The sequence below is a fragment of the Plectropomus leopardus genome, chromosome 2 (genome assembly GCF_026936395.1).
Source record: "Plectropomus leopardus strain MGB_pleo_1.0 chromosome 2, ASM2693639v1, whole genome shotgun sequence".
NCBI lineage: Eukaryota > Metazoa > Chordata > Actinopteri > Perciformes > Serranidae > Plectropomus > Plectropomus leopardus.
In genome coordinates this window covers 12,037,758-12,049,962 of record NC_142177.1, presented here as the reverse complement: position 1 = coordinate 12,049,962, position 12,205 = coordinate 12,037,758, and the positions used below count along the sequence as shown (strand labels likewise).

At 38.9% G+C, this 12,205-nt stretch overlaps 1 protein-coding gene across 2 annotated transcripts in view; it reads left to right on the top strand.

The window, feature by feature from the left end:
- Window positions 1-8,712, top strand: part of camk1b (calcium/calmodulin-dependent protein kinase Ib) — a 44,223-nt gene extending 35,511 nt beyond the window's left edge. For both annotated transcript variants that reach the window (XM_088085280.1, XM_042501001.2), the window contains 9 exons: window positions 89-163; window positions 1,200-1,338; window positions 1,515-1,641; window positions 1,988-2,063; window positions 2,312-2,424; window positions 3,740-3,818; window positions 3,966-4,053; window positions 5,176-5,299; window positions 5,473-8,712. In XM_088085280.1, the coding sequence (XP_087941406.1) occupies window positions 89-163; window positions 1,200-1,338; window positions 1,515-1,641; window positions 1,988-2,063; window positions 2,312-2,424; window positions 3,740-3,818; window positions 3,966-4,053; window positions 5,176-5,299; window positions 5,473-5,570 (919 nt within the window). In that variant the 3' untranslated portion in view covers window positions 5,571-8,712. The remainder of the gene's footprint in view (window positions 1-88; window positions 164-1,199; window positions 1,339-1,514; window positions 1,642-1,987; window positions 2,064-2,311; window positions 2,425-3,739; window positions 3,819-3,965; window positions 4,054-5,175; window positions 5,300-5,472) is intronic.
- Window positions 8,713-12,205: the final 3,493 nt, after the last annotated feature.

Below are 12,205 nucleotides of genomic sequence, written 5' to 3'. Positions count from 1 at the left end.
GAACCTTACCTACGGCTAAATGAAAAGGACCAGTAAGAATGATCAGTATCACAAAAATGTCTTATTTCCACTTCTATTTTCTTCACAGGATTAAACACACCAACATCGTGTCTCTGGAAGAAATATTTGAAAGTAAATCACACCTCTACCTTGTCATGCAACTGTGAGTATACACGTGTGTGGGTTTTGTGTGATGTTGTGTTTCAAACTCACTCCCACGCACCGCACGTCACATCCCATTAATTGCACTCTGCAACACACACACAACACTGTACTATGCCTACTCGTGAGCACCAGTGGGGAGTTCGCCCTCACACCTGCAGCCTGTCAGCCTCCCACCCACCTCAACCATTGAAATGTCACAGAGAGAGAAAGAGAGCGCTGTTAACTGCAAGGCTCCAGAAAAATATCAATCATTCATGCATTAATCACATTCATCTGCAAATCAGAGGTGTAAAAGGCAGAGGCGGGGGGTACATTTATCAATGAAAAGATGGGTGGGAAATTATTTTCTTGAAAACTTTGATATTCCCCAGCAATATATTTGTGTTTTCTCAGGAAAAAATGTTTGTGTGTCCTCATAATTTAAATGATTCATGGTTGTAGAGTCATTGATTTAACACCCAGTGCTTCATCACAATAAAGCATCTACTCATTCAATTATAATTGTTACATTAACCCAACGTTGCTTTTTTTTGCTTCTCCTTCTTCATTTCTTGTATATCTTCATCATCTTGTGCACGCATGTGTGTGTGTGAGAGAGAGAGAAAGAGAATATTAGAGGCTCAAACAAACTGCTCCAATTAACCATAGACAGAGTGAAGTCGCCATCTAGTGGCGTCAAGTGTAACACCAAACAGATGTCATCTCAATGTCTGTGCTTTCACTCATACCACTTTTATCTGCAATGGACCCTTTTGACCCCCAAAGTAAAATACTTTTGTCTGTCATATATTTGTTTGGTAGAGACATCTAAATGCAGGTTTTAAAGGGAGTATTATAACAGGGTTTTTTTTTTACAACTTTTTCCCCCATGCACTTTCTCTAACAAGCTGTGTTATGTTTTCACCATGCCTTTTTCATACTTTCAGACTTAGTCTCACTATGTCTCTGCTGCAACCGTCAACAAATACAGTCTTTAGCTGTCTCAGCCAGCTTCACGTTGCTGTGAATGAATGAATTTGTCCCTCATTATCCAGGGTGTCTGGTGGGGAGCTCTTCGATCGAATCATAGAGAAGGGCTTCTACACAGAAAAAGATGCCAGTAAGCTCATTCAGCAGATTTTGGATGCTGTCAAATACCTCCACGACATGGGCATTGTGCACCGTGATCTCAAGGTCAGTCACAGAAATATGATCGGAGAGATAGATATGAACGTCAGCAAGGATTTTTAACTCAAGCCAAAAAATGAGTTTGCATTTTTTGTTGTTTTTTTTGGGGGGGCGGGCGTGTTTGCATGGTTTGTGTGAAGGAACTTAATCCACCTTTCTGGTTCTGTCTCTCCTTATGGCAGCCAGAGAATCTGCTGTACTACAGCATGGATGAAGACTCCAAGATCATGATCAGTGACTTTGGTCTGTCTAAAATTGAGGGCTCTGGCAGCGTGATGTCGACAGCCTGTGGAACACCTGGATATGTTGGTAAGGGAGTCAGAGACTGTCTGAATTTTTTAAAAATCTGCTCTGTTTTACACGGCAGGGAACACTGTATCATGCAATATTTGCACAATGCCAATATCTGACTGCGAAATGTTTTATTAAAGGCCATCTGAAGCTAATTAGAAGCTTATGTAGTTATTCAAGGTCATGAATTATTCAAGCCCAGAGAAAAAAATCCAGTTTGATTTGTACATTACTTTTGCAACTTTTTCACAGTAATTTTGCTCAGTGCCTCATATGTTACTAAAAAAATGATAAATGATAATAAATGAATGAATGAATGAGTATCTTGCTCATGTACATATGTCACTTTGTTTTGTTCTTTCAGCCCCTGAAGTGTTGGCTCAGAAACCCTACAGTAAAGCAGTGGACTGCTGGTCTATTGGCGTCATAGCCTATATTTTGTGAGTGCTTTTTCTAAGACATGAGCCTGGCTTAACACAGAGTAATTTAACTTATTATATACAGATTTTGATTTGAAATGGTACTTAAATAGTGAGATCATTTGTATTTTGTTCCAAATCAGTCAATGATGTAGTTATAATCATGCTTGTTTGAATGCTGACTGCTTTTTTTGACTTTGGTGACCATGTTTTAAGCTCCGGGTAGAAAAACATGACATCTGAGCTTTCATGTGTCTCATGTGTCTCAGGTTGTGCGGATATCCTCCGTTCTACGATGAGAATGATGCCAAACTGTTTGAACAGATCCTGAAGGCAGAGTACGAGTTTGATTCTCCTTACTGGGATGATATCTCTGATTCAGGTACAGTACTTACCAAGCTATTATTCTTCAGTCCTTTCATAAAGGCATAATGTAGATTTGTCATAGAGACACAGAAAACTTTTTCCCCAAGTGTGCAATAAGCTCCGCAAAGGTGTAATTTTGCATGATGCATTGTCTAGTAAAGGTCAGTGGGGAAACACAATGATTAAAGCAGCTGGAAAACTTCAATGACCTCAGGTCAGCTTTGAAACTGAAACCTTCTGAATTCTACTTGATCTATTAGAGAAGTGGCCTAAAACCATCGTCCCACGTCCCCGCTGGACTCTTTATCACACTGAGTGAGGTAATCCACTTTAAGGGAAGATTTCTGTTGCTAATGCCGGTGATCTCATTCTTTTTAGTCACAACCCAAAGCTTGTGATCATATGTGAGGGTTGGAAAGTAGACTCTACATCCAGCACATGTCCTGGAAAAACTCAACAACCTGGGATTGTTTAGTGCAGCTTCCAGTCATGGAAACATCCCCAGAAATGGCACTGAATATTAAATTGCACGAAATAAAGGAAACTTTTTTTTTTATATGCAGCAAAATAACAATCAATTTAGTCAAAATTAGATTTTCGTTCAGGGATGAGAGTAATCTGAAAATTCTGTTTTTGTTATCTTTTCCAAAGTTAATTCAGTGCACAATACTGCTTTTATAAATACTGGAATAAAATGATATTTGTCACATGAAAAAACAATCTAAAACATTTTTAAACAAAGTCCTCTCCTGCACGTCTCCTTTAAGAAGACTAAATACTCTGAGCAGCTGGTTGGCACATTGTTGTGCAAACAAGAGTGGAGCCTCTGCAACACAGAGACCCTCTAATCCAGCAGGAAAAAGATGTCTGCAGCCAGGACTTGTTAATATCCACTCAGCCACCTGACACCTCTCACCTTGAGCAAGTCCAAGTACAAGACAGAGACCACCTCTTATACAAGAAAGTGTTTCCAGAGCCAGTCAAGCTCTTTCTCATACAAAGACAGGGATGTCTCAAGTTTTCTAGGATAGTAAATCCAATCCCTACCTTTCACCTCCCAGGTGTTGCACCCACAAGCCAAGACAATGTTGATTTTTTTTTTCTCTCCCAGTTCTGGCTCTTGGACTGGATCCCTGTTTCCCTGCTCTGGGCGAGGATCTCTCTAACATTTAGAACAAATTATACACTTGATGCAGTGGCCAATTTCTTGGCATATGCAGATTACCTCAAGATTTGTTTTCTCGTGTTTACAGCACTGATAATAGTATTACATCAATGCAACTGGTGACTTTTGTAATACTCACTCTTTTAACCTTTTATTTTCATTACAGCTAAAGACTTTATAGTCCACCTGATGGAGAAAGACCCCAACATACGTTACACCTGTGATCAGGCTCTGCAGCACCCCTGGTACTGGTTCCATACTCCTTTATCTTGATGCATTCATTCTGCCATCTGATTCTCCATGCCATTCTCCTACATGTCACTTCTACCTTTACCAAGCACACTCATGCACACTTACACACACTTGTGTTTCCTCACCCCTGTGTTTGTCAGGATTGCTGGGGATACTGCTCTGGAAAAGAACATCCACGAGTCAGTCAGCGCTCAGATCAAGAAGAACTTTGCTAAGAGCAAGTGGAAGGTAAGTCAGACTCCCAGTTTGTCTTGGATGCACTTTGATTTTCTTATATGCATGATTTATGCCATGAGCTTTGCCTTTCAGTATGCATGGAAAGAGAACAGTAAAATGTCTGGTCTTAGCCTAAACAGCCTTTTTTAATTTTAAAATTTGGGAACAGATCTTGTTTGAATTGTTAGGAACATTAAAGATTTGGGACTGACACAAATGTTTCGGCCAGAGGTTTCAAACCTGGGGGTTGGGACCTCCTCGAGGGTTACGAGAAGAGTCTGCTGGGTCACGATTACTAGTGTGGGAAACACCAAAAAAGAAAATTGTGCTACATTAAATGGTGTATTTTTAACAGAGTTAGTCACGCATGTGCAAGTCATAATCACGTCTCAAATTTAAACCTTTAAGTCTCAAGCAAGTCCCAAGTTACTATGATGAGAGTCAAGCCAGTCAAGTAGAGTCCCTGCTTTTAATCAAGCAAGACAAACTGAGTCATTGTTCAGGTTAACAAGTCACATGTCAAGTCTTATGAAAAGCCAATAAACTAATAATTTAGCTGAACAGACATATTCATGTGCCTTTCTTTATTGCTGTTCTCCTCTTACTACCGTCATTGACAACATAACCCTTGAATCCAAATGTTATTATTTTTGGGTTAGCCCTCTTCATGAAAGCTGCCTCGTGCATTGGCCTCTTCCAATCTACCATGTTCTAGTAGGTTGCCATGTTTGCATGTATTGTAATAGAAATTGCCCTTTCTTTTCTCAAAAAACAAAATGCAACTTCTCAATATCTAAAAAAATTATAATGTTCAAAAAAGTCCTTTCAAATCATTTGAAATCAAGTCTCATCAATGCCAGGTCACAGTCGAGTAGAGTCTATTATCAATTTTAGTCAAGTATGACTCAAGTCCTCAAATCTGCAAGTCTGACTCAAGTCAAGTCATGTGACTCGAGTCCTCCAACTCTAAAATGAATGAATGAATGAATGATTTGCGCACAGAATCGAACGCTGTTGTGAGGAGTTTTATGTCAAAGCTTTAGGCAGCTGTCTGGGTCCCACTCAGTCAACCTCCAATTTCAGTTAAATGGGTGTCTAAAGGGTTTTATGGGGTGTGTGTCTTTCCTTCTGCAGCAAGCATTCAACGCCACAGCAGTGGTCCGTCACATGAGGCGTCTGCACCTGGGAACCAGTAGCGAGGGACCCAACCCCAACCTGCCCAGTCCGTGCCGAACTCATCTGCTGGAGGGAGACGCAGGTATCAGCTGTGGTTTCGTTTACAGTCTTTCTTTTTGTTTATCACACACACTGTAAATACAGCAGTAAACAGGAAACCAAAGTGGGAAGTGTTTGGATTCCAGATGTTTCTAGTGTATGAAATGTACAAATGTTGGCTTTAAATACTGATAGTATGTCCTCTTTCTCTCTCAGAAGCTTGCTGTGAAGGAGGTTGCTCTCAGAATGTCGACGGAGGAGCCGACCATCTGTCCAACTGCACCTACCGCTGCCACCCGACCAGCAGGGTGTGACTCCCGCTCCTGCTCCACTTACTTGCCTAATCAATCCCAGTGACTTTCCAGTTTAAACCCCCTCGGTGGCACCAGAGGCACCATCTCCCCCCTTATCTGGTTAGGAATACAGCGTCATTCCAACCTCTCGCCTGCAGGGGGAGCAAGCCTGTCCAGCCTGAGAAGGGAAGAAGAAAAAGGGATGAAAGGAGGAAGAGGGAGACTTGATGATGATGATGCACCGGAGGATTACTTTTACAGACTGGGCTGGTAGTTTGGGATATGTTGAAATGGGGAGAGGATACAAAGGAAGGAGGGGAAGATAACCTCCTCCACCAGCATGTCAGGGGGATTGTTTTTTGCCGAAGCAGGGCAGAGCTTGTTGGACACTGTTTTTACTCTTGATTTTTTTGATTCGACTTGTCTCTTTGTTTTATTGTTTATTGTTTTATATATTTTTGTGTTGTCTTTTTTATCTTCCCACTGTGGAGAGTAAATCCAGAGACAATATCCGCATGATCAGGAGAGAGTTTCCACCATGCATGTTTTCTCTTTGAAATATACCCTGTTGCAGAAATGCAGTATCACAGTACGATGCAAGTGATGGAACACAAAGTTGTTTAAGCTGGAAAGACATAAAACATTTTGATATGTTGCAGTATTTGAGAAGAAATTGGGTCAAATCTTGTAATTTTACAGATCTGAATTCTGTGTCTTTAAGTCGTGCTTTTAGACAATCAGTAACACAATAGTTTATGCAATGAAAACTCCATCAGTCTACTATGTAGCCTTTCCTGTGGCGATATAGTGTTTCCATGCAGCAGTTAGGCTTTTTGAGAGGAAAAAGGCTTCTCCCCTCTCTGTTTTTATCCCCCCATACCTCTTTAACCACACGAGCACAGGGATATATCTTTGTCTAAGGTGCCTTTAGGATATACAGTATGATGAGTTTATCTTCGGGTAGCTTCTGAAATGTTTTGTCTGTTTCGTGCTGCACAGACTCAGTAACTTCATATTTTGTATGTATCATATTCCCAGCTTGAAAATGCAGCTTTTATGCTTTTTGTCTCAAAGTTAAGTACTGTAATTTCAGAAAGGAGGTCTGCATTACCTAGGCAAAATAAAAAATAACATCAACATCACAATATGAAACAATAATATTGTTAAAACATTCCTGGAGCGCTTCACCAGGACTGTCATTTATTTATAAAAAAAAAAACAACTGATTGAGCTAAACAATTTCAAATAAATGTTTTATAGAAATATTCTTTGTATTTGCCAGCTCCCTCAATGACACACGTTGTTCATGTATATCAGTACAAAAACTACAGTACATTACGTGCAAAAAAAACTTGTATTTTCAAGCCTGAAATAGCAGTGATCACTATGCTCCACCATACTTAAGACTAGGTTTCTTTGTGGGATTAATTAGGTTTTGTGAAGGCAAAAAAAAAAAAAAAAAACTGCAACCAAAATTTGATATGCATCGTCACCATGTACTGTAATCGTACTATCATTACAACCCTTTCTTCTTACATTCTTTCACAGGCACGTTTCCTCCACATGCAGCCTGTTTAGAAAGGAAACCTGGATGAAAGAATGTAAATATGCATCAGATTAACACACTTCATCTTTCATGTACATCCATCGGTGCTTTTTATTTGTGTGCGCACAAAGAGTATGTATTCATTTTCAGTTCATCAGTTCTTTAAAAACATGCATAGACACGCTTACGGCAGAGTTGGCTCTTTTACAATGTAAATTGTTCCGAGGAGAATGGTGTTGAATGTCAGCTGTAAAGAAACTTAACACACATTTGTTTAAATCCTCTGTACTTCATTTTGGAGCTGGTTACAGTCTGACAGATCTCCACTGAGGTGTTGAAAGTGATGCTGAAATCTTCCATCGACTTGAGCTTCATCCATCCTCTGATCACCTGCCTTCTCGTCGACAGGATCAGTTTCTTTTTATATTTTTTATTCTCTCTAATGCAGCAGTATGGACTTTTGGTACTGATTTGTGTGTCAATCCCATGATCAGCAGTGAATAGTGTGTAAACTACTTTTGATAATGGAACAGTTGCCATAAAATGAGTGCTGGTAAGAGAAGAGATTTTGCTAAGAGTTTTACTCTTTTTAACAACATTAAAATTATCTTTAAAAGTTTGAAGACTAACAAAAAGTTGTGATAATGTATCAAAAGGTCAAAAAGTTCAATGTGCTGCTTCAAAAAATTTTAGCTTTATTCTGCATTCCTATTGGCTAGACGTTGTAGTGTATTTGGACAGTAATGTTACTGGTGACTCCAAACTGTAAAGCGTAGTTAAATGAGTGATTTATTTCTCTGGGATTTTCAGTGTGAATTGTTTGTGCTTCATGGATTACAGCGACAGAGGAAGGCCCCCACAGTCTTTCATTAATGCCAGCAGACTGACAATATCACAATTCATCTCCTGATAACAAAAACAACTCTGCTAATTTGACATAAAGCCACAAACACTGTCATTAATCTCCTGCCGGCTGATTCAGCTCCTGTAATTTGCCTACTGATGATGATTAATTTTATTGGATTACTATGCAGAGTTTTCCACACACTCAGTCCCTTCTAGTTCAGCACACTCATTTCCAAAAGTATTCAAACTAAAATCTAGAGGAAGTGAAATCTTTTACAGTTCATTGCTGTGAGTAGTCTGAATGTTTGCTCTTGTTTTGTTCTTAACCTGGAAACGGAAAACTTAAGATTTTTACATTCCAGTGCAATGAAACAAGTGACGATGTGATACAAGTTGTATCCAATTACCTCACCACTCAACCACCTTGGTAGGAAAAAAGCAGGAGAGACACTGTGTTACACTGTGTATCTCTTTCATAGATTTGACAGTGCATCAGCCTGAAGGAAAGTGACTTGTATAATGGTTTCTCCTTTGATCGCTCATCTGTAGAGAGTGACAGATGTGTGATCAGATTTGTTGTAAAAACAATGAGTATTTGTACCATAAATATGTTGCCTTTTAAGAGATGCTGTTTCTGGCTACAGTACCTACTGTATCAATGCATCATGGGTTGTTGAAAAGTGACTATACTGCTCGGTGTGAAAGTCAGTGACTTGTGCTTGAAACAGATTTGTAAGTGAAACATACATTAAAATCCCTGTCTATGCATTATTAACATGTCTGAGTCCTTTTGTGAAAGAAACAAAGCCTTCATTTTTTAGCTTATTTTTCAGGTCTTGTGGAAAAATTGGGGGAATATCAGGAGAAAAAGTATTCTTTAGCTTTTTATCCAACCTTAAGTGGGCCTATTACCTTTAATTGAATTTAATAAATGAATTTCCAAAGTAGTGGTGCAGGAATGAGTCCTTTAACCCAGAGATGTCTTTGAGTGTGTTTTTTTTTTTTTTATTAACTTTCTTTCCAGTCACTTTTGTGTTCACACCTGGTGGCACTTATCAATCAACACACCTGCCTGCAATCGAGCCGCACTCTACAAAAGAGCCAGCTCTGCAATCATTCCCTGCCGAATTGATGCCGAACACAGTTTTTTGCATAACATGTCCAGCTTTATTCGGATCTCCAGTTTTGATTTGTTTTTTTATTAAGACCTGTTTTTGTGATCTCTGCCAGGATTTGCTGCCTGCCACCCTGTCCACACCCCCAGTTAAAAAAAACTTCAAGAACACAAAACCCCCCTTACCTCAGCCAGTCATCCTTTTAACCTGCACAGTTCACTTATTGTAATAGAATAACTCCTTTTTTTTCTAACATTCCTTTTTTTCTGTCTGCTTTTGGGTCCGTAGTCCTAAGCGTGACACTTGCATTTTAGACTTTTTATATTTTTTGATTGAGGAGCCCTTCACAATATGAAATAAACACAGTATACCCGAAGACTCTGTATAATCCAAAGACCACCTGTGTGTGACCACTACAAAGACCCAGCAGCACTTCTACTCCTTTGTCTTCATGACCAAGATATTAATTTACCAAAATTAATGTGTCATGTAGTCTACAGGAGACAGTGAGAGGGGAAAGTAAATTTAGCTCAATCAGAATCAGAAATACTTTATTGATCCCTGAGGGGAAATTGTGGTTCATTACAGTAGCTCTGATGCCTGCATAGAGAACTATAGCAAGTGGAAAAAACGACCAGCACAAGTATATAAAAATAGAAAATTAGATTAACATACAGTAAGAGTAACCACTTAGCACAGTATGTAAATATTTAAATATTTAAAATAAAGTATGTAAATATGCTGAGTATGTAAATGTGTGAATATAGAAATGTAAGAAGTACAGTAAAAGACAATTAGCACTAAAATGTGTATTTTGAAATTATAATATGGATAATGTTCTAAATGTGCAAAGTGTGTAAAATATGACACTGTGCCTTAGGCTACAATGCAATGTATAAAACCAGCATGTAACTTAAATGTCCAAAAATATGAATATGTGGCCATTGAGTTAGCTAGCCAGTTCACTGCTTGTTTTTAAGCCATGTTTTACTTATCTGCACATTAAACACGTTTTTTGTTTGTTTGCTTGTTTGTGTATGTATTTATGTATTTTTATGGCATAAAAACATATCATATGGTAAAATAACTGTCTGAATTCTGACTGAATACTTATGTTACTGCATTTTGACTTTTTAGGGTCAGAATAGTATTGTGACAGTTTGAAGTTACTCTCATTCTTCATCAGAAACAAGAAATATGAAGAATAGTCAAAATAATAAAAATAATAATAATACAGTCATAGTGAAACTTTTCTCAATGGTGATATTCTGCACCAATGCTCTCATGAAATAGTTTCGTGGCTTGAGAGGTTTGTCATCAATGTTAATTTCATACTCTGCTACATGAGGCCTCTCTCGTCCTCTCCAAGGAATGCTGGGTAATTGAGGCTTGTGGTTTGGCTCTCTGGAGCATTTCTGCTGAAGGAGACCAGCGAGCAAAGAGAAAGCGCAAGTCTGGTGGTCAACCTCATTCAGGAGACAGTAGGAAGAGTAAAAATTATGCGGTCAAACCAGGAACAAGGGACTGATTCAAAATAATGGGAGAGAAATTGCATGGATGACAAGGTAGAGAGTGCTGAAAGATGCAGGCGGTGTGTAGATGTGAACGTGGAAAAAATGAAGTGAAACATGGCCAAGAGTGAAACTTGGCACCGTGTAAAACAGCACAACTAAATCAGGGATGGGTCCAGAAGACAGTGAGCTTACATTTTTCTAGCTAACACACATATGTTTATGCCTGGGTTTAATTTCCTCCACAATATGAGAGCAGCAGCACAGTGATGAAGATTGTGCTTATTCCACATCCTCCTCCCATCATGGATCCTGAGTTGCTGTTGCCCATGCTTGCATGGAATGTGAAATAGAGACTCGATACAGAAACAAGCCAAAAATGAACAACTCTGGTATGACTGACTGGCTCACAGCTTCATCATTTGCGCAACTGATTTATCTGAGTGGTGTCAGCAATTTAAATCTTTTTCTAACAAGCGCTGTAAGCAAATTCCTATGGGAATAATGGATTGGCTACTATCAAATGCACAAAACCATACAATTAATATGAATACAGAATGTGCAAATTTGAGTGGTTGAGGAGGTGGCCTACCATGTATTTGTTGGACATTGTAGTTCTTTATTACTGTGAGGGATCAAATCTAGTTTATTCCATCAGCTATTTATGCCTGAAGCAACCCCACGCTTAGAACCAAATGTTAACGTCAGCATGCTAACATGCTCACATTACCGGTGCTAATATACTGCAACTATTTAGGTATAACTGCTGCCTTCAAATGAACCTCATGAGCTGGTGGTTATTGCTGTGTTCAGATGGATGTTGTGAGCTCGTGTTTATGACATGGGACCCTAACACGCGGACTCAGAGCTCTCAGGAAATTTCCACTTACGAGATTGTGACAACCACAACAGGGGGGCATTCATATGGACTCTGATGAACACTGTAAACATGACTCCATTTGAACTCAGGATATGACATGGGAAGTTGTGTATACAGAATGCATTGCGTTCAAGTGGTTAAGTTTTGAAAACACAGCTGCTAAATAATGGCGTCAAAAAGCCACAGCGGCTAAAGACTTAGCAGACTTTCAATATTATACAATTATGAAGTTAATATGAATAATATTACAATATAATAACTTATCATCCATCAAGAAAAAAAAGGATTTCCATGGCCTCCGCTATTCTAAAAATGTTGGCGTTTTCAAAAAAATAATGTCAAAAGAAGGTGGCGTTTATTTTGGAGCCTTCCTATGGATACAGTATACACAACCATTTGAAGGCAGCAGATTTTTACCATGTTCACCATCCTATGTGTTAGTATGTTAACATCTAATTAGCACTAATCACAAAGTACAGCTGAGGCTGATGGGAATTAGTTTTGCAGGAAGTTGATCATCAATAAACTGAAATTTTTAATTGCCATCATTAGCATTGCAAAAAAGCAAAAACACAGTTGACCTCAGCACGTTTCTGATCACCACTTTTGTCTCACAGGTCCATAAGTCTTTGTTACTCCCATCCAAGGTGACTTTCTGTACCTGGCATAAATTAGGTTACCCCAATAATTATGAAGATAACTGATAAGATACTGTAGGTCAAGCTGTATGTGAGTTTATCATTTATAATGGCGTCTTT